Genomic DNA, 26,415 nt, shown 5'->3' with positions numbered 1-26,415 from the left:
TATGAGGAAAGGCTGAGAGAGTTGGGATTGTTCAGCCTGGAGAAGAGAAAGCTCCAGGAAGGCCTTACTGCAGTGTTTCAGTACTTAAAGGGGGCTTATAAAAAGATGGGGACAGACTTTTTAGTAGGGCCTGTTGCTACTGGACAAGGGGTAATAGTGTTAAACTAAAAGAGGGTAGATTCAGACTAGAAAAGGGAGAATTTCTTTACAATCAGGGTGGTGAAACACTGGCACAGGTTGCCCAGAGAGGTGGTAGATGCCCCATCCCCAGGAACATTCAAGGTCAGGTTGGACAGGGCCTGCGGTCCAGAATGGGACCTCACAGAAGTTCAAATCACATGGTAGAACACAGTAACATCTTGTCTGAGCTTGAACTAAACTTGTATCAACATTTGAATTAGTGCTTGAAGGCTAGAGGTGGAGTTTGACCAAGGTAAGTCAATAACAAAGGCAGTGGTTACGATGAACACAGTACTGTTATTCCCCAAATCAGGAACAGGTGGCCCAGAGAGGTGGTAGATGCCCCATCCCTGGAAACATTCAAGGTCAGGTTGGACAGGGCTCTGAGCAACCCTATCTAGCTGAAGATGTCCCTGCTTATTGCAGGGCGGGTGGGCAGGGTTTGGGCTAGATGACCTTTAAAGGTCCCTTCCAACCCAAACTATTCTATGATTCCATGAAATCCAGCAGCACTAGGAAGAGGGGACACTCTATGGAAATAGTGGCAGATCAGATTAAACCAGACAAAAACAAGCATTTTTTTTCCCATGCTGCAGGGAATGGACTTTTGAAATTGGCTGCCACGGGAGGTTGCAGAGGTGGACAGTACCAGCAGATTCAAAACAATAGTAAGCGAACCCTTGGACTGCATTTGTTGGTCATGCTATTTCCTATATCAATACTGTGACTATGGATCTATCTGCTGAAGAAAAATATGCCACTAAGAAGCTGCTGGTGCAAGGATTCTCCAGAATCTGCTGTTGCATCTGAGACACCTGCAGTACACAACAGCTACATGAAACTTGAGGTGACTGCACCAAACTGCACCTGCAGCTGCCATGCTTGCCCTTCACCTGCTGCTTGTAAATGCCTCCCTCTGCACGGTGGTATAAGTTTTCCGGCAGCAAAATCCCAAGACGGATGATTGCTGCAACATTTGTATTACCTGTGCCACAGGACTGACTCTAAAGCAAGTCTCTTTTGCAAGAGGACCAATTCACCATTGAAAAAAAATAACATGCAGCTCCATTCTCAGTAATGGAAAAAGCGTAATGGAAAAAGCGTAATGGCAGGAGACACCACTATACTTCACAGTCTGTCTGTACTTGCATCGTGGCCCATAAATATCCTGGTTTATTATGAATTCAGCCCAAAGCTTTCCATCAGCTCCAAGAATTTCAGTCCTCAAGAACCTAAACTCTGTATACACAGAACAGGAAGACCAAAGAGCAAGAGGAACATCAAACTGCAGAAAAAAATAGACCATGACTATTTTCTCCATATCACAGAAAATGAACAATCTCCTACCTTATGCCCAAGACAGGTCAAGTAGGGGCTAGATTTGGACTTGTTAACCAAACTTAATCTTGGGCTTGACAAGGTAAAAGTACAGGCAAAACCAACCAACCAACCACAAAAAAAAAAAAAAACCACATGACAGACTGTACTCATGCCTACCTAGTTATCTATACTTGCTTCATGGGCTTGCTTAGGTCCAGAAGCAAGACAACCACAACTACATGATACACAGTTCAAAGTCCTGGTAGATTCCAGGCAGAAACAGTTTTCATTTCTCTTTATCAGATCCTGATCCCAGTTACTAACATGTCCAGGACTTGGACTGCCCTTGCATTCAAACACCTTTACATTAAGTTCCCCACTGACTATTTAGTACTTTCATTAGCCAAATTTCCTCTTTATTTGCTCCCCTTCCTTCCAAAATATCCCAGATAAACAAAATCTGTCTTCCATATTTTCACACAACACCCGGGGGTATGCAGGGGGAAGTAGTCAGTTATGCAAGCTGCTGTTGAAGGTGAGTACTTAAATTTAAAATGGGACTGTGTTTATCTTTTCTAGGGAAAAGATGTTCTAGAGAAATTCTTCAGAAATCTGTCCCATCTCCTGAGCACAAGGAGAGGTCTGGAAGCTAAGCAATTGGGAGGCTAAATTATGTTAACAGGACTATAGCATTGCTGTGAAATACTGGAGCACTTCCTCTAGAAAGCAGAAACTGTATGGTTTAAGATCCTTCAGTCACTTCATTCAGATTCATCATTCATCCCTCGTTCAGCTACCATGCTTCTGTGCGAATAAACAGCAGGCAGAAGGCATTAAGCATTAGTAAGAGGACAACAACCAAAATACAAATGTCTACTGTGCATGAGATTGTTGCAGCATCAGACATTACAAATTGAAGCTAAACCAGTATTCAGATAATTTGCCTTTATTGGTTTACAACATCATGTTTGGGGCTCAAATAAAGCAACCAAATATCTTTATGAAAGAAAAGAAATTGCACATGCTAGGCATAGCCAAGATTTCTTAAGAATGGTTTTGACTCAGGTGTTAAAAAAAATCAGAGGTTTCAATTTGTTCTGTAAAGACAGATTAGGGACAGGGAAGGGGCAGCAAGAAGAAGAAAGTGAGAAAGGGTACAGGAAGTTATTTTCAGTTAAAGACATTGGAATTTACACAGGCAAAAGTGATTCACCATAGGACCAAGAGGCACCAGGGGGTATACAAAACAGATGCTAAACATCTCTAGAAAAGTAAAAAAAAAAATTTATTCAGCATTTACAAGGAAGGGGAAAATAAAGACTTCCATAAGAGTCCTCAAAACAGAGAGTATCTGTTATCATCTCATAAATCCAAAGGCTTCCTTTGATATTAAAATAATTTTGACACTATCTCCTACATCTAACACCAAATATTTCAGTATTAAATCTCCTGATAAAGTTCCAAGAACATCTTTAGATATGCAAAATAAACACTCTGTCTAGGGAAATGGGACTGCACAGTTTTGACAACCTCTACTCAGGTAGTCTTGGTGGACCAAAGAAATGTTAATATGGACATAACAACTGATAGCTACCTAAGTAATGGTGATTGTGATCTATGCTACTAGGCTACTAAGCCAGGGTTATTTGTACTTGAAGTTTTAAAAGGGTCAGTTTCCCAAAACATAATAATGGCAAGTGACTAAAAAAAAAAAAAGCATTTAAAATAAGAGGTGTAAGCTAGAAATTATAATTTAATGACATCCCAAATTAATATGCAAAAAAGAAAGCACAATATAAAGAAGAAGGATAATAAAAGTAGAAGGGTTAATAGTGACAAGAAAAACACACATAACTTAAGAGAAACTCAGGAAATCAGTAAAATAGCAATTGACAGCAGCATTAAGGACAGCAAGATTTCAGACATGTATAAACACATACTTGATCATGAGCAGATCCACCATTGGATACTGCTGGTGAAAATAAAAGCAGCAATGCAAAAATGCAGAAATATTCCGCAGATCCTTTTGATCTGTACCTGGAACAAAACAATGACTGCATTTAATCTCTCATAAAAGTAAGGAAGGAACAAAAATGTCGAGGTATTTAATCAAGGAAGCTCTACACAGCACTTCCTACAATTAAACATTTTTCAATCAAATGCCCAATGTTTCACATCAATGTCTTGAACTAGTCAAAGAGTAGCTTGCCTTTGACCTGTGATACAATAATGCACTAGTAAATTTGTGACTCAATCAACAGCTCAGTCAACAGCTTTAGTGACTAGTATCAATGAATAACTTCAGAAAAGGGAGACAAGCTAACAAACTTCTTGTCCCAAGTACATTACAAAAGGTACCTTCACCAATACAGTGTATTTGAAATTATCCGAAAGAAATTCACTCAGTACAACGCAGCACCTTAATTAAGAAAATCAGCATTGTAAGAAGCTATTAGGGGGACAGCTTAAACAGATTAAAAACTCATACAGGAACAGATCTCAATATGCATCAAACAGGAAAACATAAATAAGCATGTCAGAACCTTGCGTTGCACCTTAAAACCAAGTCCTCATGCACCACCATATAACAACTTCATCAATTTTCTGGATAATCATAGAATCATCGAGGTTGGAAAAGACCTCTAAGATCTTCAAGTCCAACCATCAACCCAACACCATCATGCTTCCTAAACCGTGTCCCAAAGTGCCATGTATATATGTTTTTTGAATTAAACTACTTCATCCATAAAAATTTACAAAGGATATGGAATTCAGTGCTTCAACGCCCCGTAAGTCTATAGGCAATGAAGTCTTTGAGTTGCCATTAGGCATTTTGTTACAAGGCTTAATGTAAAGAGCTCCTGCCAGAAATTCTAGTCTCTGCATACCAACATTCAAATTAACTTCGCTGGCCTTTTATTATGGATTCAAGAAATCCATAGGTCTAATAGCCACTATCGAGTTTAATCAGAACTACTGATCTCATGCCCCAGGCAATCTAAAAGCACAAGACAAAAGATCCCTCACAGGCACTGGACTACTGCACACCTTTCTGCAACTTCCCCTAGAACTTCTGTCAGCCCAGCCCAAACTGAACCAACAGGATATGCTGCTTTCCTCTTGAGAATGGCTTCTAACTGCACCCTCCACCAGATCCTTAAGATACAAACCATGATACAAAACTGAAGACAACCTTGTTTCTCAGCAGGAAAGCAAGGACAGGAGAGTTAATATTGCCCTGCTTACCACTGCATTTTTTTGTATTCTTTCCCCTTCTTTTCTCCTTAATGGACTGTGGGAACAGAGCAAATATCAACCATCTGAGGCCTACTATCAGCAAAACCTATCATATCCTAACTGGAACTAGCAACCCCCTTTCCACCTAGCCCTTTGATGAACTCACCTGAACTGCTCATATCCAAACAAACATAAGGAAAAAGTGAACTACACAGCTAGACCTTGATATCAGGTTGGGAGTACTGCTACTTGAGAAGTTTTTCCTAAAATGTCCCGGTACTTGTATGCTGCATGAACAACATAATCCCAGGTAGCACAACATAATGTGCGTTAGGTCTCTCCCACCACTACACTCCTTAAAACATGCCATTGCTTTATGTCTTGTTATGGGGCTGACCCCAAACAGCGTGCCTAGCAGCTACTTCCAGCTCAGCAAACCATACCCCCAGGCAACTCAGGTCAACTCTGCTTCTTCATCCCTGAACACACAGTGGACACGCTCCTCTGCGTTGTAATACATCTGCCCACAGCGCAGACGTGGCTCTTCCTGCTGGTACCAGAGCTGTTCATTGAACTCTGGGAAGAAAAAGGCAATTTCTCTGCTGGCTGATGCTGGTGAATCTGTTAGAAAACAGAGGAAAAGGTGAGAGATACTAGTCTGGCACCACAAGTATGTGTTATGTTTCAAACGGAAGGGCAGAAGGCCTAAAGAAAAGCACCAGGCTCGACTGCACCAGGACAGGTGTGAGTAGAGTCTGCAGAAGTAAGCAAGCCATTAAGTTTGACTCCCAGAATGGAAAGCACGCACACGCAGGCAAAATACCATCATTCACACCCCCCTGAGCTCCAGTCTTTGCCCAATACTGAGTCAAGAAGGACAGGTCTACCTGAGCCATGAGTGGTATTCCTGGTGTCAGTGAGGCCATAAGCTCCTCGAATGGAGTCCGGGACATTGTTTCGTGCTCGGAATACTTTGGTGGGTCCCATCAGGGATCTCCAGAGGGTGACAGCATTCTCATGGGCCAAGATATAAGCCCACATGGGACCGCTGAGAAAATGACCAGGAAAGAGCAGAAGTAGATATGGTTACAAAAGGGCATAGCTCCTTCATTCTTATAGATACAGCAAGTGCAAAGAAGCAAGGAGGTGCAGCTGTCATGCAGTGCTTTCTGGGAGGAGATACGGACCTACCATGTCACTAGACACTGAGACCATGGCTCAAAAGCAAAGCATCAAAACATTTGCACAAATGACCTCTTCCTAAGTGACGGAACCCACAACCTTTGGGGATGCCACGCCACCAAGCACTACTGTTGTCACAGCAGAATCAGTTCCCAACATTTCTCCACCCCCAAGCCCAGAGCATTCCCCTCGGTACACCATAAGCACCAACTCCTGATGAGACGCTTCCCACACCCAGGTGGACCCATCCAGATGCAGAAGTGTTGCTCAGGCAAGACAAGGATCGACCTACAAAGCAAAGCGAGTTTCCTGCACAGTCCGGCTGCAGGCACAGCAGGTACCTGGCCATGAACTCCACCAGCCGCTGGTAGAAGAACTGCCCTGCGGGAGAAAGACGGCCGAGTCACACAGCCCAGTTCCGCCGGCACCGGCCCCGCCCGGCGGCCAAGCTCGTCCACCCGCAGCGCCGGCCGGTGTGCTCCTGGTGGCAGCGGCGGCCTCGCCCGCCCGGGAGCCCCGGCCCGCCTACCCGCGTGCTCCCGGTAGAAGCGGCGGCTCTCCTCCCGTCCGCAGCGCAGCTTCTTGGCGCGCACGATGAGGAACCGGTTGCTGAGGATGGTTTCGTGCACGGCCTGCGGGCAGAGGCGCAGCGGCTGGGCGGGCGGCACGCACCGCCAGGACGCCCCGGGCCGGACCGATAGGCCGGCTCAGGCCGGGCGAGGCCGTCCGGCGCCGGCGAGGCCGTCCGGTCCGGTCCGGTTCTCCCAGCCCTCACCTCTAGCACCAGCGGGTGGGCCACAGCGTCCGGCTTCAGCAACGCCAGCGTCAGCTGCAGCTGCCGCCCGGAGCGCGTCACAGCCGCCATGGCGTCCGCCTCGCCGGGCGGTGTCGCGCTGGTGACGACAAGTGGGCGGGACGTCGCGCGCGCGACACACTACAAGGGAAGAAAGTGCGGGGCAGAACACTCGGTGACGCACAGAGGGGCCGTGGTACATGAGGCGGGGGCGGGGCCGGGCCGCAAGGCGGGGCCTGAGGGAAGGCGGGGCCTGAGGCGGAGCGTGAGGAGGGGTCTGAGAGGAGGTGGGGCCCGAGGCGGGGCCCGAGGTGGGGCCTGAGGGGAGGCGGGGCTGAGGTGTGGCCCGAGGCGGGGCTGGGGCGGGGCCTGAGGGGAGGCGGGGATGGGGCGTGGCCTGAGATGAGGTGGGGCCTGAGAGGAGGCGGGGCTGACGCGGGGCCCGAGGCGGGGTCTGGGGCGGGGCCTGAGAGGAGGCGGGGCCGGAGGCGCGGGCCGCCGTGTCGCGTAGCAGCGGCGACGCAGAGGCGGTGCTATGGCGGATGCGGCGGCGGAGTCGGCCCGGGATGAGGCCGCGGCCGGCGCTGAGGAGACCGTGAAGATCATCTGCCTGGGCGACAGCGCCGTGGGCAAGTCCAAGTGCGTGGCCGCGCGGGCACGCCGCCGGTTCGCCGCGGGGAGGGGAGGGGTGGCTCGGTCCCGCGGCCTAACGGCTGTGTGGTGCTCTTCCCGCAGGCTGCTGGAGAGGTTCCTGCTCGACGGCTTGTATCCTTGTGGTGCGCTGCCCGCGCCCCCTTAGCTCCCGTCCGTACTCCGGGGCCTGCGCCCTGAGCTGGAGGGAGGCTCGGCCGGGGCGAGCGGGCGGCCCGGCTCGGCCCGGCCCGGGGAGCGAGGGCCGGCCCGGCGCCGGCGGTCGCTGCGGAGTGGGGGGACGTGTTCCTCCGTCGGCTCCTTAACACGGGCGCAGCCGCCCCCAGCAACTCTCCACCTTCGCCCTGACGCTCTACAAGCACCGCGCTCGGGTGGACGGGCAGGCGGTCCTCGTGGGTGAGTGGGGAGTGCCCTGCTAGGTGTTCCGGGGGCCCCGGGGACAGGGCGATGTGCACAGAGGGAAGCGGCCTCTGTGAGGCTCGCACGGGAGACAGTGCCGAAAGCCGTGCTAAAGGTAGACAATAGCCACTGCCCTACCCTCATCTGCAAGGCCAAACCACTGTTCGGTCGTTAGGTTCTTCAGCTATGCCACTAATCTTACAGTTGACTTCCAGGCAGGGGGATATCTAAGTCAAAGATCACCTGTGCTTTTTTCAAGGAATCAAATACCTGCCAAAGTAAGTGCTGGAAGAATCCCGATTTAGGTGTGTTCATTGCTGTTAGTCAAAGGATGCAGCGTCATGATGGAACTAAGCTAACTAAGATTTAAATTTTATCATGAAGCTAACTTAGCTGTCCCTGAAAGTTGCAGTCCTTTAGCCCTATCTAGCACAAGTGTTCACTTATGGGCCTAGTCCTGTCTATTGTCAAGCCAGTTCAGGGAGCTAACCACGCACATTAACCCCTAACAAAATAAGAGAATGGGTTTCTACTCATTTAGCTCCTAAAACATTTCACCGTGGAGGCTCATACACGCCAGTGCTGGTGAAAGGGGCAGGTGGGAACGCGCAGGCAGAGGAAGGAAGAGCAGAGAGCAGGCTTGCTCTTTCTTGAGTTAGGTATTTTATCAGTTTAGCTGCAGTATGAAACTGTCTTCAGACGCCTTTACTCTGTCAATATAGTAAATCAGTGAGAAGAAATATATCATATGCTAATTAAAAAATAGTCTACAGTGGGATTAGCTGCCTGTCAGCACCAATTCTAAAAACCCATGCCATAGATTACTTTAGTAGATCTACTATTTTACCTGCTGTTTTTAAAATATATTTTAACACAACCTTCCTATCATTGGCCATCCTTTTATTGGGTGTTTTTGACTGGTTAATTACTTTGGGTGTATGTACTAATTGCTATATTTCAAGTTTATAGAATATTTAAATTATTTCTTTGGATATGTCCATCCTGTATGATCTCATCATAAAATACCACCTGTTTTATCTCAACCTTTGTTAGTTTTTTTGATAGACTGCAAGCATCCTAGCTTTATCAGTCATCTGTTTATCAGTCATGTGCTCAAGTATCGTGTAATTTCAGTTCTACCACAAGTGCTAACTTTCTATTTTTTCATGCCACTATCGCTTTAACCTATGTAAACTAGCTTCTGACAGCAGAGTGTTGTTCAACGTGTATTACAGATGGCAGATCAAAAAAACCATTATCTTATTCTGTGGTTTGAGTTGGTATTCTGTACTGCTGCCTTTATCACTACAGTTTCTGTGTTTTCAGAGTATTGCAGCTCTGAAAGGGACTGTGAGAGGTCATCTTGAACATCTGCACAGTGGAAACTCTTTACTTAATAATACTCTTCACTGATATATATGTATTTTATGTATTTAAAGACTTCCAGGGACAAAGACTGCTGAGGCCATCTGTTCCAACATACCAGGGTTCTTACTGCTTGGAAGTCTTTCTTTTTTAATACTTAATGCAAATCTTTATTCAAGGTAAACCAATTAGTTCTGTGTTTTTTCCCCTTCCTGTTTGCACCAGCTTTCTACATGTTTGAACACTGTACACTCTTTTATTTTTTGAACACCCATTTATTGGTGAATGAAAAATTGGACATGAGCTGGCAATGTGCGCTTGCAGCCCAGAAAGCCAATTGATCTTGGGCTGCGTAAAAAGAAACATGGCCAGCAGGTCAAGGGAGGCAATTCTCCGCCTCTGCTCTGCTCAAGACCGCACCCAGAATACTGCATCCAGCTCTGGGATCCCCAGTACAAGACATGGACCTGTTAGAGCAGGTTCACAAAAATTATCAGAGGGCTGGAACACCTCTGCTATGGAGAAAGGCTGAGAGAGTTGGGGTTGTTCAGCCTGGGGAAGAGAAGGCTCCAGGGAGATACTACTGCAGCCTTTCAATACTTAAAGGGGGCTTGTAAGAAAGATGGAGAAAGACTTTTTACCAAGTGCTGCAGTGACAAGAGAAGGTGCAATGGTTTTAAACTGACAGAAGGTAGGCTTAGATTGGACATAAGGAAGAAACGTTCTACACCGAGGGCAGTGAGACACTGGCACACGTTGCCCAGAGAGGTGGTCGATACCCCATCCCTGGAAGTGTTCAAGGTCAGGTTGGACAAGGCTTTGAGCAACTTGATCTAGTGAAAGATGTCCCTGCCCATGCCAGTGGGGTTGGACTAAATGATCTTTAAAGGTCCCTTCCAACCCAAACCATTCTGTGACTCTGAGATTCTGTGATTCTATTTCTTCTCTCTTTCAGGGTAAACAACCTCACTTTATTCTGCCTTTTCTCATAGGGCATGTTTTCTAGATCTCTTGTCATTCTTTATGGCTCTTCTGAATTCTTTTCAGTTGGTTCATGTTTGAACTACATTATACAAAGATAAAGATGGTTCTTCATCAGTCTTATCAGTGTACATCATCACTTTGAGTGAGGAAATGCTGCAATTCTTAATTTATATCTGTAATATAGTGAAGTATCATAGAATCATAGATTCGTTAAGGTTGGAAAAGACCCTTAAGATCATCGAGTCCAACCGCTAACTTATCACTGCCAAGTCCACCACTAAACCATATCCTCAAGCACCACATCTACCCTTCTTTTAAATACCTCCAGGGATGGAGACTCCACCACTTCCCTGGGCAGCCTGTTCCAATGCCTAACAACCCTTTCAGTGAATAAGTTTTTCCTAATATCCAACTTAACCTTCCCCTGGCACAGCTTGAGGCCATTTCCTCTCACCCTATCACTTGTTACTATGGAGAAGAGACCGACCCCTGCCTCGCTACAACCTCCTTTCAGGTAGTTGTAGACAGCAATAAGGTCTCCCCTCAGCCTCCTCTTCTCCAGACTAAACAACCACAGCTCCCTCAGCCACTCCTCATAAGACTTGTCCTCCAGACCCTTCACCACCTTCGTTGCCCTTCTCTGGACATGCTCCAGCACCTCAATGTCCTTCTTGAAGTGAGGGGCCCAAAACTGCACACAGTACTCGAGGTGCGGCCTCACCAGTGCCGAGTACAGGGGCACTATCACTGCCCTGCTCCTGCTGGCCACATTATTGCTGATACAAGCCAGGATGCCATTGGCCTTGGCCGCCTGAGCACACTGCTGGCTCATGTTCAGCCAGCTGTCAACCAACACCCCCAGGTCCTTTTCCTCCAGGCAGCTCTCCAGCCACTCCTCCCCAAGCCTGTAGCATTGCATGGGGTTGTTGTGACCCAAGTGCAGGACCCGGCACTTGGCCTTGTTGAATCTCATACTGTTGGCTCCAGCCCAATGATCCAACCTGTCCAGGTCCCTCTGTAGGGCCTTCCTGCCCTCCAGCAGATCGACACTTCCACCCAGCTTGGTGTCATCTGCAAACTTACTGAGGGTGCACTCGACCCCCTCATCCAGATCATCAATGAAGATATTGAACAGGACCGGCCCCAGCACTGAGTCCTGGGTAACACCACTCGTGACTGGCCACCAACCGGATTTGACTCCATTCACTACTACTCTCTGGGCTCAGCCGTCACCCACCTATTTTGCTGGTTGCATTGTTCCTAACCTGATTAGTAACGATGGTTTCAATAGTAAACTAATGCGGGTAAACTGGGATGTTTTATAACATGGTTCCACATAAGTTCATAGGAAGAATTAGAAACCATCCTGGGAGGCAAGAAAGATGATGAACAGTGTTTAGCTGAATGTGAGCTTTGAAGAGGGCTGTATTCCAAACAGCTAAGGTGATCTTTGGATATAAAACTACAATATTAATTTCAGAGATTTTATAGCCATCCCAAATTTGAAACATTACACTAAGACTCCTTTTTAAAGCCACTACAGCAAGCCTGTGTCCAATTCTTCTTTCTGTGATTCATTGAAAGCATTGAAAAATGGTGGAGCTTTGTGGTAGGTTGACCTTGGCTGACCACCAGGTGCCCACCAAGCCACTCTCGCTCCCCCTTCTCAAAAGGACAGTGGGAGAAAATATGATGAAAAAGCTTGTGGGTTGAGGTAAGGACAGGGAGGTTACTTACCAGTTACCATCATGGGCAAAACAGACTTGACTTGAGGAAATTCATTTAATTTATTGACAATTAATTGTAACAGAGTAGGATCGTGACAAGTAAAAAAAAATAAAGCCACCTTCCCTCTATCATATCTCCTTTATTCCAAGCTTCAACTTCACTCCTAAATCTACAGAAATTCCTATTAAGGCAACTTGCAGAAGCGTGGATTCATATGTCAGGGCCTTATTCTTAACATGGATTTAGTACTTTATTAAGTAACTTGCTCTAGTTTAAGTAATTCATCTGGCTTATGTTACACAAGAGCTTATAGTGTCTTCTCTCTTCACCTGTTATGAACATAAGCTACCTTGCAGAGACTTGTCATGAAGTGTGATTTGTAAAGGCAGATAGTTTGATCTGAAGACTTTAAACTGTGTGGAATTACCATTTCCCTTCTAGTTTAATTTTTACTCTGCTGAGCTATTCTTAGTGGCCATTGCCAAATTCCATGTGGTAGAGTTAGGATTGCATTAAAATGTGGTGTATTTATTTACTCTGTGATTCTTATTTTTCCCAAGGATTTTAAAGTTGATAAATTCTTATTTTCTGGAGTGACATGGACTATGACAGGCAAGATCTGGAGCATTTAGTCATAAAAGCAGCGGTGTTTTCAATAAGCCATGGCAAGTTCTCTCATGACAGCTACCACATTGTTTGGGAAGTTAATTTAGGGATGTTCAGTAGGCTGTGGTCACTGGCACCTTTTTGCCTTGTAAGTGAGGATTCTGAAATGGCACATTAAAAGGATCAGGCAGTTTTAGAAGCTAAGCAAAACTACTCAAAATGAACACAAATGTGGTCTGATGAGTACTTGTCTGTACTTTGGGCAGTTTAAGAAGTCACCGTCCTGCAAGTCTGATGCAGTATCCAGTCAGAAACTAATTGCAATGCCAAGTAAACACTAGGGAAAGTGGCTTATTTGGCTTTAGGTGGAGTGGCATGCTTAGGTCTAGCTGACAAAAGTATAACTACATCTGGTGGTTCTTAATTGAAGCTGTGTAAATTTATACAACAAATAAGACACAAATATTAACCTATGAATCTAGTAAGAGGAGGAGGGGAGATCTCTACCTGAGACACACAAGCAGAAAAAGATGATGATTGTTCAGGTATGCTTCATGATTCCTAGTCTACAAAGCACTTAACGAATTGGGACCAGTCTGTCTCAGGCTAACTTAGCCTTCATAATTTTAGAACACGTTGTGCCCCTGGAAAGAGCAGAGTTAGACAGTCTGTGAAAGGAGGCGAAACATTTCCTATGGCAGGCACCTGGCTATTTATCACTGTGTCAGAAATCAAGCTGTTTGAAGACATTTAGATTTTGTTTCCTGTTGTCATATCTAGTGACAAAGTACCATACATTGTTATCACTCTTTGCACTATTGACTAGCTTTGCCTTACTGTCTTTTATAAGTCTTGTCTACTGATGACTTCTCTTTTGCTAATATGTATATAGCAATGTTCAATGTCAGCACAACTCATAGCTAATCCTAGCTCAGAAAAGGTGCTAGTTTTGCATAATCTCTTAGCCCTGGAATGTTTCAGATTAGTGAGATAAAACCTAATTTGTGACCCTGAGTAGATGGACTGGGCTTTGCATCCTGGGTTTAAGTTGTGAGGAAAACAGAACTTGGAAAGTTGTGTCATTCTAAGCTTGGGGTTTTTTGTGTCTTACAGATTTCTGGGACACAGCTGGACAGGAGAGGTTCCAGAGCATGCATGCATCCTACTACCATAAGGCTCATGCTTGTATCATGGTAAGGGTAGTGTCTCAGCTGTGATCTGATGGAATTTTGACTAATAACAGTCCCAGTTGACACGTGGCCTGTATGTTACTTTTTATGATTATGCTGCCTTATATTTCTTGAGTCTTCCAGTGGTTTACAAAACTTTCTTATATTGCTCTTTCTTCTCTCACCAGATAAAACCAGTGTAGTTGGGTATGTTTAACTCCCTCCTTTCTTTCCTGATAGCACTCTTACTGTATTCCCTGGCTTTGCTGTCTCCTAATTTTCCTTACTTTTGTCACTGTGCTTCCAGTAAGGTGATATGTACAACTGAAGGTACTTATTTAGAAGCAGTCCTGTCAGAGGTGATGCAAGGAAGAGGGCATTCCTTTCTTGTTCTGTGATGTGACTATTGGATTACATAGTCCAAAACTCTTCTGACATGTTCTGCAGGGGTACTGCGTAAGACATTCTTCTCTGGTCTTCTGGCCTTTCTATTTTCCTATACTTTGCACTTCCCATTTATTAGCTCAAATCAGTTGTGTTTCCTGACTTCCAAACTGCTTAGGTTTCTTGGTTTGTACTGTTGCTCTAACTTTCCACTATTTCTCATCACTTGTGAGCATCAGTCAACTGAATCAGTATTTTAATTGTTAAAATAGAGAAGCCTCACATCTGACCCTCCCAGATCTTTCCCAGTGTTTGTTCACTGTCATGCGTGATAGAGTGCTCATCATAGTACAAAATAAGAATGTAAAGGAAAATGAGGGAGTGTTTCCTGTGTCATGCAAAGAAATGGGCTGGCTGCATGTTTCAAGGCTTGCTGGATATTCTTCCTTTTCTCTTTCATCCTTTCTAATGAAGGCCAGTTTCCTTTGTTGATGTCCTCCTGGGGAAATTCTGGATTCTGTACTTGTGTTTAGTGCAGTGGGTTGATCAGGAGCTGTCCTGCTGTTGGCCCCATGCTAGCTTGTTCTTTTTTGGAAGGTGTTTGATGTGCAGCGGAAGGTCACCTACAAGAACTTAAACAGCTGGTACAAGGAGCTGAGAGAATTCCGCCCAGAGATTCCTTGCATTGTGGTGGCTAACAAAATTGATGGTGAGTATATCTTCTTTCAGTCTCTCAGGATTGTGATGTGATTCTCTTCTGACCTGGCTGAGAAAGAATGTCATTCATCTGTTAGGTCCAGATGAGTTCTTGAGTATTAGTCCCTTAGGGCTGTATTTTAGCAAACGAATAGCTGGCTTCTCTACTGACCTTGCATACTGTCTTGTAGGTTCTTGTCCTTGTTTTACTAGCAATTAAAAATACAAATTTGATCCAGTTAAAGTTTATTCAAGTGATGCCCTTCCAATTCTGTCCTTACCACACTGCCCATTTCATCCAGCAAGAACCCAAAAGCTGATTGGATCAGTACCTAGTCAAAAATTGCAGGATGTCTTGCTGGAAAAAGAGCATAACATATTTTGAGGCTTCCCCTGATACAGTCAGTAACTGCCTTTGTCTTGCTAATTCAGTCTGCAGGTTTCTGTGGGACTCCTCTGTGCTAAAGTGTGTAAGTACACTTGCTGGCAAAACTGTTCACCTTCCTCTACAGATGACTGGATGATTCCCTCCTCTTAGGAATGCCAGCTAGGCATTCATTATTGCTATCATTTGGGTTGTGATCTGTCTCCTACATCCTGTGAGAGAGCATGTTGCATCAGGTTTTGGCACAGCATCAGCTAGAGAACACATACCCTTAGGACCACAGCCTCCTGCTATTCTCTGTCAGGTACATTGTCAGACATGGGCTTCCTTGCTGACATTCATGGCAGAAATCACTGCAGCTATGAATAGGTGCCTGCACCTGAATAAGGTGTGTGGGCTCCCACTGGAGTCTATGGAAGTTCATTTGGCTCGGTGGTGTGGTTAGGGCATGATTGATTGTACCTAATAAAAGCCTTTCCTGTAGGATGTGTCAAGCCAGCCTTGAATCTGCTGATTGCACAGACTGTATGGGAAGTCTGAGGCAAATGGACTTGGTGTTGACAGCCATGTTGTAGACAGAACCTCTGTGTAGATGAGTCTTGCTCAGAGTTTTCTATGTGTGAGTGGACACTGCTCCAAGAGAGTCTTCTGCCTTGCCTTCATTTGCTGTCTTCCATGCGCACTAGGAAATGATCAGCCCACAGCTCTTAATGCAGGCCCAGTCTGCAGAACAGTTGATCCAGCTTCCTGCAAAGAGGTAGGGAGCGGCTGCCTGGGCAGCGTTCACTGGCAAGCATTTGGAGTCTGAACTACTTCAGCTGTTGCTTCTGTGAGAAAAGGAGGAAAGGAGGATCATCTGGAATCATCCTCCTGTGCTGGCTGTCTATCAAAACTTTTGAGTTGCTACTGCTGTGTCAGCACATCCTGTAAATACGCAGTAGATTTGTGAAATAAAGCTCTGGCCTACTGAGGTTGGGGTAGTTGGACCTAACTGCCTGTTAAGTGAATATATATAACAGTTGAGTCATTTGTACACTGTGGGTGTGCCCTTGACTCACAGGACTATAGGTAACATGGCATAAGGGCAGTGGGAAGTTCTGGTTAGAAAGGCCAGACTGGAGGGAGAGGCATGACCAGTACTGGCAATGGTGTTCAAGTCATGTGGACACACAGCAGAAGTCAGGGATGTGCCTGGAAAACAGTCATAGTTGTCACACAGAAAGTGAACTGACATGTTCTAAGCTGCAAACCATTATGTATTTGTAGTACATCAGAATCTATAATTTAGTCGAGCACCATGGATAAACCAACAAGAATTCTTTTATTTTTGTGTCTTCTTGTCAACAGTTTGCTGGTGCTGTTGCTTTTAAAACGCTGTAGCTTTTGGGGAGGACTCTCCTAGCCTTGTACTACAGTGAGGAGGCCTTGACAGCTAAATCGGGCCCTGGTCTCCATCTGTTCCACCACTCCTGCAAATGTTGGCATTCTGCCTACAGTGATGTCTTACTCACCACTTCTCCTTTTTTGTCCCCAGCGGATATGAAGGTGACCCAGAAAAGCTTCAACTTTGCCCGGAAGTTCAGTTTGCCCTTTTACTTTGTGTCTGCTGCAGATGGCACCAATGTAGTGAAGGTAAAACATAGCTATTTGGCTCAGCATTCGTGAGACCTCTGTAGAGACCAAGGACATGGAGACTGCTGTAGGCACAGAGAGCAGAAAATGGGCTAGTACATCTGTTTGACTACTTGTGAGGTCCGGTAGCTATAGGCAGTTGCAGAGGTTAGTTTTGTTGGTTTTTTTTTTTACCTTGGGATGTGGGAACAGTTTCCATGTTACAGAAGCCCAGTGCTCCTTACTTTGAGTGACAAGCATTCTCCTCATCAGCTCTTCAACGACGCTATCAAACTGGCAGTTGCTTACAAACAGAATTCAGGAGATTTCATGGACGAGGTCATGCGAGAACTGGAGGTAAGAAAGGCTCTACTTACTGCACTCCTCCTAAGTGATTAGCAGCACCACTCTTGTTTCCCTCAGGGCAAGCAGAGCCTGTGGCAAAGGGTGAAACTTTGCAGGCATCGCAAGATTTGCCTTATGCTGGTGACACCATGGGTTTGTGTGCTGATGGTGTCTAGGTTGGAAGGGGTGAGGTGGTGACCCTCTGAAGAGCCCACAGTGCCCTAGACAGAATTTGAAAGAACCACAGCAGAGTGTAACTTGCTGTCATGCTCCTCAGTAGTTCCTTGTCCTACTCCTTTCCAGAGCTTTGACCTGCAGAAGAAGAGTGAGAATTTGTCGGATAAAGAGAAGAGCTGCCCTGAAGAGAAGCCCCCATCTGCCTAAGCCCTGGACCCTGAGTCAGTTTTTCCCTTTGCTCTAGATTTCTGGGGCTAGATAGAGACGGCCTTCACAGAGGAAAGTGATTTTTCTTGTGCCCTGCAAGCTCTGGTGATGGGCAGCTGGGCCTCTGCCCTTCTTGTGGGAGACTGTCTGGGCAGGACCTTCCTTGGTTTGGCCCCAGCCACTGCACATCACAGTCAAGGAAAGGGTGAGAGTATCCACACAGTTGCTGGTTACTGGCTGCTTCTTCAAGGGAAAGCTTGCCAGGAGAGCTAAGCCACTCTTGTACCTGCAGGGAAAGGTCCTGCCCATGTACCTGCAGGGAAAGGTCCTGCCCAGATGCTTTAATGGTACCTATTGGAGAAAACAAACACTAAAGAATTTTTTTTTATAAAGCTTTGAGCTTGCATTCTTCCCGCACTTTTGTTATAAGGCAGTCCAGTTACCCTACACAAGTCCAACTGTGAGCGCTTCCCATTGCTTTCACAGCCTAGCCAGTGCTGCCTCTCTGTCCACCCCATGATCTCTGCGACAGGGTTTCTCTGGGTTTCCTTCCCCACTCTGTTATGGAGCAGCCAGATCTGGTAGTCTTCTGAACATGGGGGCTTTCTCCTTTCAGGTCCACTAGAGCTGAATCAGGTAGACTCTCACACCTAGGAGGCTTGTCCTAACCTAGCCTGATGGATGTTGCTGCCACTGTTCCCATGTATGTGTTCAAGAGAGTTATGCTGCATACACAGACACACATACTTACACAATTAATGTGAAAGGCAAACCAGATTGACATAGACTGAGCAATGCCTTTACCAGCACCCAAGTATATATGTAACCACCAGTTACATAATCATGACCACAATCCAGTCATCTTCTGCTTTTCCAGATGATCAGTTTTGGATGGTTACTAGTGAAACATAAACACACCTTCACTCCCCAGAGTCTTAAACACAGCCTGTTCATAGATGCCTCAAATAACAGTATGGAAATTATGTCCACGCAATACCTGTGGCTGGATGTCAAGCACCTTACCCAGTCATTGGTGCAAACCTTGGGTCTTTCTAGAGTTGTGTCTCCTGGGTCAAGAAAGAGTCCAGTTTCAAGCTCACCCATGCATTGTACAAACAAACGGGTCCCACCAGTAGCTGGCTGAAGACACTCTGTGACAACTTCTGTCCCAAAGACCTCTAGCCTCCTGTGATCTGTGTTCCCTTCCACTGCACCCTCACTGACCAGGCTGCTTGCACAACTCATCTATGGGGTGAAAGCACAAACAGGTGGACAGATGCATGCCCCGCGGCATTCCTAGCCCTGCTGTCCATGCAACCAACGCCTTGTGGGGAGGGAAGATGGCTGACCTTCAGCCTGAACAGCCGTGAGCCATTCAGCAGGACAGTGATGAGTTCCTGCTTACAGAGGGACCTGCGGGCTCTGGCCCATGGCTTCTCACTACGGCACATTGCACATCGTGGGTGTCACGGGTGCCCAGCCAGCAGCCTGTCCCTGGATGGTCAGCATTCAAGATCCCTGAAAAACAGGCACGGAGTATATGTGCGGACAGTCCCTCATCAGCCTACAGTGGGTCCTCACAGCAGCCCTAGCTTCTAGAAGGATCTGTTCCATGATCTTTCTGGGAACAGAGGTGAGGCTGACTTGATGGTAGTTCTCCAGGTCCTCCTTTCCACCCTTTTTAAAGATGGGCACAACGTTTCCCTTTTTCCAGTCCCCAGGGACTCCACCTGACTGCCATGACTTTTCAAATGTCATGGAGAGTGACTTAGCTACATCAGCCAGTTCCCTCAGGACTCTGGGATGCATTTCACCAGGTCCCATAGACTTGTGTATATCCAGGTTCCTCAGGCAGTCACAAACATGATCTTCCCTTACAGTGGGAGGGGCTTTACCCCCCTTGTCCCCATCTTGTGGTCCATCAGCTTGGGAGGGGTGAGGAGAGAGGTTATCAGTGAAGACTGAGGCAAAAAAGTTGTTGAGTACCTCAGCCTGCTCATCTCTCGATACTAGGCCACTATTCTTGTTCATTATGGAGGGTACACTTTCTTTGACTTTCCTTTTCTGGTTGACATACCTGTAGAAGCCCTTCTTGTTATTTTTTGCATCCCTTGCCAAATTCAGCTCCAGACTCACCTTGTCCCTCCTGACCCAATCCCTACACAACCAGGCAGTGTCCCTATCCTCTTCCCAGGATACCTGTCCCTGCTTCCACTGCCTGTGCAGTTCCCTCTTGCTCTTTAGTTTGACCAGCATGTCTCAATTCAGCCATGCTGGACTCTTTCTTTCCTTGCCTGATTCCTTACACCTGGGAATTGAGAGCTCTTGTGCTGTATGGAACACGTGCCTTAAAGATCTGCCAGCTCTCTTCTGCTCCCTTGTCCCAGAGGACCATTTCCCAGGGGTCCTGCTGACTAACTCCTTGAAGAGCTTGAAGTCTGCTTTCTTAAAATTTAGGGTCCTGACTATACTCCTCACTTTCCCCATATTCCTCAAGAGTGTGAATTCTTGAGGGATACGTGATCACTGCAGCCCAGGCAGCCTCCAACCTTCATGTCACCAATGAGCTCACTTGCATTGGTGACGATCAGGTCTAGTATCGCATCCTCTTGGGTAGGGCTGTCTATTACCTGGCTCAAGAAGTTATCCTCAACACATTCTAGGAATCTCCTGATCGCCTACAGCTTGCCATGCTACTTTTCCAGATGTCAGGGTGGTTTAAGTCCCCCAGTAGGAAACACTGAGTGCCTAGGGCCAGCTACTGGTAGGAGTGCTGTGTGCATGTGCAATTCCCTACAAGTCAAGGTGAAGCTTGACTAGCTCACAGGCAAGTAAAGAGAGACCCTTTCAGTCATGTGGATGGCATGTGGTTGCAGCCCACCTGATTGATCATCCCCAGCAGCCACAGACCTTACAAGGGGGCCACACGTGCCACTAGCCACACTGGCCACATCTCCACCTCCTGGAGTCATGAAGGACTTGGAGGTGCTTGAGCTGCTTCCCATCTAGGCACATCCCCCCTGCACGAGCTGCACAAGGTCCTGTCTCTGAAGCTGCCAGGACTATCCATCCCAATCTTATCTTGCTGTGCTCTTGGCCCCTGACAAGTGATGGTGCTGCAGCTCCTGCTCTATTCCCACCAGGATGCACAGCATGCCTCCAGTTGAGTTGGGATCTCTGGACACGGGAGCATACCCTTTGCTTCATCTTGATCATGGTTTGAAAGGAGCTGTTCTGGCTCTGGAAATGATGCTGTATCATGGTCCCTCCCTGAGCAAGTCAGGGTTTCTGTTAAGAGGCCTCAGCTTGAACATCCAACACAGAGCACAGGGTCCATTGACCTGCACTCCTAGCAGGGTTGGTAATCTCCCAAACCCACAGTTTGCTACCCCAGCACTCCATTAGTCAGAGGCGTCACTGAGCCACCACTGCAGGGTAGCTCTAAGGCTGAGCTTGGTTAGTTGGGGGCAGGGGAGGCCTGGTGAGTATGGGGTAAGGTTCCAGTGTGGAGTAACTGAAGAAGATGGAGCAGTAAGAGGCTAGGAGCAGTGGCAGCAGGAAGGCTTAGGAGTGCAGTTTGGTACACAGCAGGGCTGCAGAGCTGGATCCCTGCCCTTCCTGATCTGGCTCTCCCCAAACTCCATGCGCTGTTCAAAAAGCATTTTCTGCAGCTTGATCTCCTTCAGGACTTGCAGAACCTCCGGCCCTGCACCGCTCTGCAGCAGATCATAGTTCTCGGCTGGGTCTGACTCCAGGTCAAAGAGCAGTGGGGGCAAGTGAGGAGTCAGTGGGGTCAGACCATGGCAGGCCTGGTCTGGGGTCGTATCACTGTGAAAGGAACCTGCAAAAGAAATCCCCAGGTGTAGCTCAGTTTCTTCTCTTTGAGCTTTAGACAGCAAAACCATACAGAACCTCAACAAAGCTGCCCACACAGAGGAGAGGAGGCAACACTAACCTTGTGTGAAGTAATGGGCCTTATATTTCCCAAGCCTGACAGCAAAGGGACCGTGCAGCGGATCAGGAGATGGTGGGTAGAAGAACATCATCTGACGGGGACTCTGTGGGAAGCAGCAGAGTACAGCTCACCTGTGCAGCCACAAGGCTGAAGAAGAGCCTGGAACGGACCAGGCAGACACTCCAGAGGGTCACACAGGAGCCCTGATACAGCCAGAACATGGCCAGAGAGGGGGGAAGCTGATGAGCAGCAGCACCCTGTTTGCTCCCTACTCAAAGCTACTGGGTCTCTTTCCATCCACTTCAGCCATCAGGGTTTGGCTTAGCAACATGTTGCAGGTGTTAAGAGCTGAGCAGCCTGGTGAAGCCCAGGAACTCCATGGCATGATCCAGGCCAGACAAAAGGTCCCACCTCATGGATCTCCCTCTGAACTCTGCTGGTTCTATTCATCAGGCACACAGCTCCAGCCCCACACCCAGCCTTCATGCACAATGCCAGCCAAACCAGCCCACAGCACTCACCTTCCCTGTCCCAAACAGCACTGGAGTCAGGTCATAGCCATCCAGGGCAACTTTGGGAAGAACTGCTCCAGCCAGGGTAGTCAGGGTTGGCAGGACGTCCAGGGTGCTTGCCAGCTCATGCGTCACTCCTGTCACCCACCACAGCAAGGCACAAGGAGAGGTTCAAGCACCTGACCCCACTCCCACCCCTGCCATTCTCACTACTCTCCTACCCTCTGTTTGTCCCAGGGCATCCAAGCTGCCATGACACCCCGTCTTGGCTGGCATTGGCATGCAAAGGGCATAAGCAGTGCCAAGTCTCACCTGGAGTGATACGGCCTGGCCAATAAGCCACTGCTGGTTCCCGCATGCCACCTTCGTATGTCGTGCCCTTTCCACACTTCAGAAGGCCAGAGCTGCCTCCACGTGCCATACGCATGGTGGAAGGGCTGTAAGAGAGAACCACCTACCATCAGTTTCACAGGTTCACACTACCCCTTCCCTGAAGCTGCCAGTAGGACCATGACAAGAGAGGCATGGAGCTAGCAAGTGACACTGCCATCCTTCTCAGCCTTGTGAGGCAGGAGGCCTGGGGCAGGTGAAGAAGCTAAGGTGTGTGAGATGCCTAAGCAGGGCACCAGAGACCAATGCCACTCACACATGAAAGGAATCAGGGTATATTTGGGCTACTGCATGCTTATGGCCTGAACCTGTGAGGTTTCTGCCCTCGAGGAGGGGGGCACAGGTGAGTCATGGGAACAAGGAGCAGATCATGCACTGGGCCCTTTCCAGAGCAGCGTCCACCTCTTGCCTCGCTTCAGGTCACTGGAATCTCACCTGCCAATGCCCATCACGTCCTTTTTGCCCCAGCCAACCAATGCCTCATGCCAGCTCCCCTATACCATGGCAGCAGAATCTTATCAGAGGCAAAGTTCCCCCGCTGAGCCCACTCACCCATTGTCAGAGGTGAAAAACACCAAGGTCGTGTTTGCAAGACCATTTTCCTGCAGTGCCTGCAGCAGCTGTCCCACCGAGCCATCAAACTCCAAGAGTGCATCACCAAATGGTCCACGCCGTGACTGCCCTGCATATTCCTGGCTTGCAAATTGGGGGTAGTGTGTATGCTGCAGAAAGGGCAGATAAGACTGCTACAGAAACTCCCAGAGCTGCATCTTGTTGACAGATCACCCAGGGACAGTAAGCACCCCAGCTAGGACTTGGAGATATGTGACAATACTCATGAGATGAGAGAAGGCTTGTCCCCAAGCTTCAGAAACATCTCTCAGAAATGGCATAAAGGAGCTGAGTCCCAGGAGAGGATGTAGTGCAGAGTGGGAAGTTCTCCTAGGTGGACTCCTGGCCCAGAGAAGCAGGCAAAGCTCCAGAAAAGAAGCAGCACAAGGACATCAGAACGGTGCTGCCACAAGACCTGGGTGTGGGAACAGCAATCCCAGGTCATGCAGGGGCAGGTATTGAATGCTCAGCAATAGTCCTGGGGCTGCAGGACCTGATATGCCTCCCTGCAGGGCAAAGGGTCCCTTCCCCACCCTTGGGCCCAGAACAGCCCTCCCCCCCTCCTACATGGGAGGCATAGTAGAGCAGGAAGGGGAGGCCTCGTCGGGCACAGTCAGCGATGAAGTCCCGGCAGAATTTGTTGTAGAGTGGCACCAGATCAGGGAAGGAGACCGGCTGCTGCACGATGCTCTGGTTCCAGAGCAGCGGGACGGGCACTAAGCCTTGGTCACAAGTCCCAAAACACTTGATGTCGGGTGGGAAGCAGGTGAGATTCTGGCAGGGGCCCTGGAGAGAACAAGTAACACTTTGTCTTTACCCATGTTGCAGAGCAGTGAGGGGAAGGGAGCAGAGAGTCTCACAACAGCCCACCACTGGGTCCTACAGGCACCCTTTGGGCAGCCACTCCCAGAGGCCCAGGGGTCTGTGCCCACCCTAGAACTGTCCAAGGACCATGCTACCCCAACATAATTTTCTCCTGGCAGCAATTCAGATGTTTCTTTGTAGCCCAGAAGGTGACCCTCCCTCCCTCGACAAAGAGTATATGTCTCCACACACAGCTGCCACCCATGTTCCACAAAACTGCCCTATCACAGGAGCACCTCAGAGATGGACCTTCCCCACCAGCGTCTGTCTCCCCAGCCTGCAGCCACCCACACCCATCTGCCCAGCATGAACCCAGCCTATGTGCTCTCAAGCAAGCTTCATCTTTCAGCCACTCTCCCTAGCCAGCTACGGGAGACCCTTCAGGGTTTGACAGGCCTCTCACCTGGTCATGGGAGTAGGGCACCCCCAAGAAGTGGTCAAAGCCCTGGTGGATGGGCAGGAAGGAGCCATTAATCCCCAAGCCAAGGTGCCACTTGCCAACCATGGCTGTGGCATAGCCCTCAGCCTTCAGCACCTCTGCAATGGTGACCTCAGACAGTGGCAGGCCTCCCCGTGAGTCTGGGTTGAACACACCGGGGTAAACCCCAGAGCGCATCTGGAAACGGCCAGTCAGCAGGGCAGCCCTACAGGTGAGAGTTGAAAGAGAGAGAGGAGAAAGGCATCACACTGGACGCAGCGCAGGTTGTGGTGCTCAGTCTCCACAGAGGGTGCCTCATTCCTCAGGACCTGGCAGCTTGGCCCACAGCTGCCACTGCCACCTCCTCTGCCTGCTGCAACACACAGTCAGTCCCCTCATAAAACAGCCGGACCTTTGGGCCTCCTGAGACACAGCAGGTTTATCAACCACCCATTCCTCCCAGCACTACAGCTCCCTAGCTGGGTGCCAAGCGCTGTCTCAACGCTTCCTCCGTCCCCGCCCCGGGGCCCTGCAGCAGTGGCCAGCCAGCGGTGCGGGAGCAGTGGGGCACATACCGGGATGGGCTGCACACGGGGGAGCTGCTGTAGAAGTTGGTGAACCGCAGCCCTTGGGAAGCCATTCGGTCCAGGTTGGGCGTGGCCGAAGAAGGATGCCCGTAGCTCCCCAGGTCCCCGAAGCCCAAGTCGTCCGCCAGCAACAGGACGAAGCTGGGGGGGGCGCCAGCTGCTCCACGCAAGGCCAGCAGCACCAGGGCCCACGGCAGGCCCCGGCCCCGCGGCCCCATGGCGATGGCGCTGCCGGCCCGGGGAGGCCCTGCAGCCCGCCGATACAGGCGCTTAGCACGGGGTACAGCGCCGCCCGCCCGCCGTGCGTTCCGTTCCGCTCCGCTCCGAGTGCGGCGCGGCGGCGGCGCCCCAACAGCCCCGTCACGGCTCCAGCCGCGCAGGGCCGGCAACTCTCCACCAAGCCGCCGCGGGCGACCACCTGACCCGCGCGGACAGCCACGTGACCCAGAACTGCCGCGGGGTATGCCGGGAGTTGTAGTCCGTGGCGGGGCGGCAATTGAAAGCCGCGCCGGCTCGTACCTGGTGGTGGTGTCGGTCCCTCTCGGCTCCCGGACCGCTGTGCTCGGTGCAGGCGGCCTCCTGGGATCCGGGCCTGCCCCGAGGTGCGGCGGGCGAGGGCGGCTTATTAACAACAGGAGCCTCCTACAGAACCGCCCTCGGCATTGCTCAGGCCCGGGGGCTGCGGACTCCACCCGTGCATCTAGTCCCTGGGCTCTGCGGGGAGAGGCCTCGCGCCTGCCGGCACGCAGCCTGCTCCCAGCCACACTGGGGCTGAGACTGGGAAACCGTGAGGCTGCCCTGGGAGGAGACGGGCACCTGGGCGTGTGGCTGCGAGCAGATGTCTGCTCTGCTAGGCGCTAGGTGGCCTGGCTGGACATCCCCTGCCCCTCTCCTGTGGCTGGCACCCGCCACCAGCTCAAGGCACCGCTCCTAGCTTCCCAGCTGCTGGAAGCACAAACGAAGCTGCTTTTCTCCAGATGCACACAGAGTACAAAATCCTGTGGGACAGGCAGGGAACGTGGCATCGTTTGGGGCAGGTCAGGTCCTATGGGAGCCTGGGCACTTTGCAAGCACAGTATGTTTTCATACAGCAATGGCAGAGTTTCATGTTCAGGCTCAAGGACTGCTCGTTGTTCCTGAACATAGGAGCCCATATCCTGCAGATCAGTGACTTCTAATCAGAGTGAGAAAGGGACAGTGCAAAGAGCAAAAGCAATTGTCTGGTGGAAGGGGGTGATAAGCAGAATGAGGAGAAAAACGGGAGGTCCTACCCCTGGGGAAGGCTGTACCCTATTGCTATGTCTGCTTTTGAAAACCAGAGTAAGTCTGGAAGACAGGCACAGAAAGGAAAGGAGGTCTAATGTCCTGAAGACCTCAGTTTGTTCAGTTTATCCAAAATAAGAGTAAGGCAAGACCAGAGGTTGTGTACAAGCACAGGCACAGTGGCGGTGGTCTAGGATTAATCACACAGCAGGCAGAGGTGAGGAGTTTCAGCCCAAAGACAAAGCAGGGGTAAGGCTGGCTTACATCCTACTCTGGATGTTCTTATGTAGATGTGCCTGTTTTTTGCACGCAGCCTCTGTGATCAAACTGTTCTGGATTTTCCTGTTATTACTAGTCAGCATTTCTTAAGACCCATCCCACTTTTACAACCACTT

At 48.9% G+C, this 26,415-nt stretch overlaps 3 protein-coding genes across 6 annotated transcripts; 1 reads left to right on the top strand and 2 right to left on the bottom strand.

Annotated features, from left to right (window-relative positions):
• Window positions 1-2,430: 2,430 nt before the first annotated feature.
• On the bottom strand, window positions 2,431-6,835 carry NME6 (NME/NM23 nucleoside diphosphate kinase 6). Its single transcript, XM_075081842.1, has 6 exons — window positions 6,695-6,835; window positions 6,449-6,551; window positions 6,261-6,300; window positions 5,625-5,785; window positions 5,181-5,358; window positions 2,431-3,537 (listed from the first exon to the last, which is right to left on the bottom strand). Exons 1-5 carry the CDS (start codon window positions 6,782-6,784, stop codon window positions 5,192-5,194), a joined length of 561 nt encoding a protein of 186 aa, XP_074937943.1. The 5' UTR covers window positions 6,785-6,835; the 3' UTR covers window positions 2,431-3,537; window positions 5,181-5,191.
• Window positions 6,836-7,168: 333 nt separating this feature from the next.
• LOC142051984 (rab-like protein 2A) lies at window positions 7,169-17,811 on the top strand. 4 transcript variants are annotated; one of them, XM_075081837.1, is made up of 8 exons: window positions 7,169-7,351; window positions 7,448-7,477; window positions 7,680-7,759; window positions 13,559-13,638; window positions 14,596-14,707; window positions 16,614-16,711; window positions 16,964-17,047; window positions 17,339-17,811. In XM_075081837.1, the coding sequence occupies exons 1-8, from the start codon at window positions 7,248-7,250 to the stop codon at window positions 17,417-17,419; spliced, it is 669 nt and encodes a 222-aa protein (XP_074937938.1). In that variant the 5' UTR covers window positions 7,169-7,247; the 3' UTR covers window positions 17,420-17,811. The 4 variants fall into 4 exon arrangements, with proteins under 4 accessions (XP_074937938.1, XP_074937941.1, XP_074937939.1 ...); XM_075081840.1 differs by having other exon boundaries at window positions 7,186-7,351; window positions 16,614-16,734; window positions 16,921-17,047; window positions 17,339-17,567; XM_075081838.1 differs by having other exon boundaries at window positions 7,191-7,341.
• Window positions 17,812-18,349: 538 nt separating this feature from the next.
• Window positions 18,350-25,190, bottom strand: ARSA (arylsulfatase A). The gene is made up of 8 exons (XM_075081836.1): window positions 24,746-25,190; window positions 24,156-24,396; window positions 23,456-23,674; window positions 22,829-22,998; window positions 22,199-22,323; window positions 21,896-22,023; window positions 21,375-21,477; window positions 18,350-21,260 (listed from the first exon to the last, which is right to left on the bottom strand). The coding sequence occupies exons 1-8, from the start codon at window positions 24,973-24,975 to the stop codon at window positions 20,959-20,961; spliced, it is 1,518 nt and encodes a 505-aa protein (XP_074937937.1). The 5' UTR covers window positions 24,976-25,190; the 3' UTR covers window positions 18,350-20,958.
• Window positions 25,191-26,415: the final 1,225 nt, after the last annotated feature.

This window comes from Phalacrocorax aristotelis, chromosome 1 (assembly GCF_949628215.1).
Source record: "Phalacrocorax aristotelis chromosome 1, bGulAri2.1, whole genome shotgun sequence".
Classification (NCBI taxonomy): Eukaryota; Metazoa; Chordata; class Aves; order Suliformes; family Phalacrocoracidae; genus Phalacrocorax; species Phalacrocorax aristotelis.
This window is presented reverse-complemented; position numbering and strand designations above follow the sequence as displayed.

Excerpts from the sequence above, each read along its gene's own strand:
- NME6 (XM_075081842.1), bottom strand. The coding sequence starts at position 6,784 with ATGGCGGCTGTGACGCGCTCCGGGCGGCAGCTGCAGCTGACGCTGGCG. Across the intron at positions 6,301-6,448 it reads CTTCTACCGGGAGCACGCGG|GGCAGTTCTTCTACCAGCGG; the intron begins GTAGGCGGGCCG and ends TTTCTCCCGCAG. Across the intron at positions 5,359-5,624 it reads GAATACCACTCATGGCTCAG|ATTCACCAGCATCAGCCAGC; the intron begins GTAGACCTGTCC and ends GTTTTCTAACAG.
- LOC142051984 (XM_075081840.1), top strand. The coding sequence starts at position 7,248 with ATGGCGGATGCGGCGGCGGAGTCGGCCCGGGATGAGGCCGCGGCCGGC. Across the intron at positions 7,478-7,679 it reads AGGTTCCTGCTCGACGGCTT|CCGCCCCCAGCAACTCTCCA; the intron begins GTATCCTTGTGG and ends ACACGGGCGCAG. Across the intron at positions 17,048-17,338 it reads AGGTCATGCGAGAACTGGAG|AGCTTTGACCTGCAGAAGAA; the intron begins GTAAGAAAGGCT and ends ACTCCTTTCCAG.
- ARSA (XM_075081836.1), bottom strand. The coding sequence starts at position 24,975 with ATGGGGCCGCGGGGCCGGGGCCTGCCGTGGGCCCTGGTGCTGCTGGCC. Across the intron at positions 23,675-24,155 it reads TGCCCTACTCCCATGACCAG|GGCCCCTGCCAGAATCTCAC; the intron begins GTGAGAGGCCTG and ends TGTTCTCTCCAG. Across the intron at positions 22,024-22,198 it reads GCCAGGCCGTATCACTCCAG|GAGTGACGCATGAGCTGGCA; the intron begins GTGAGACTTGGC and ends GGTGGGTGACAG.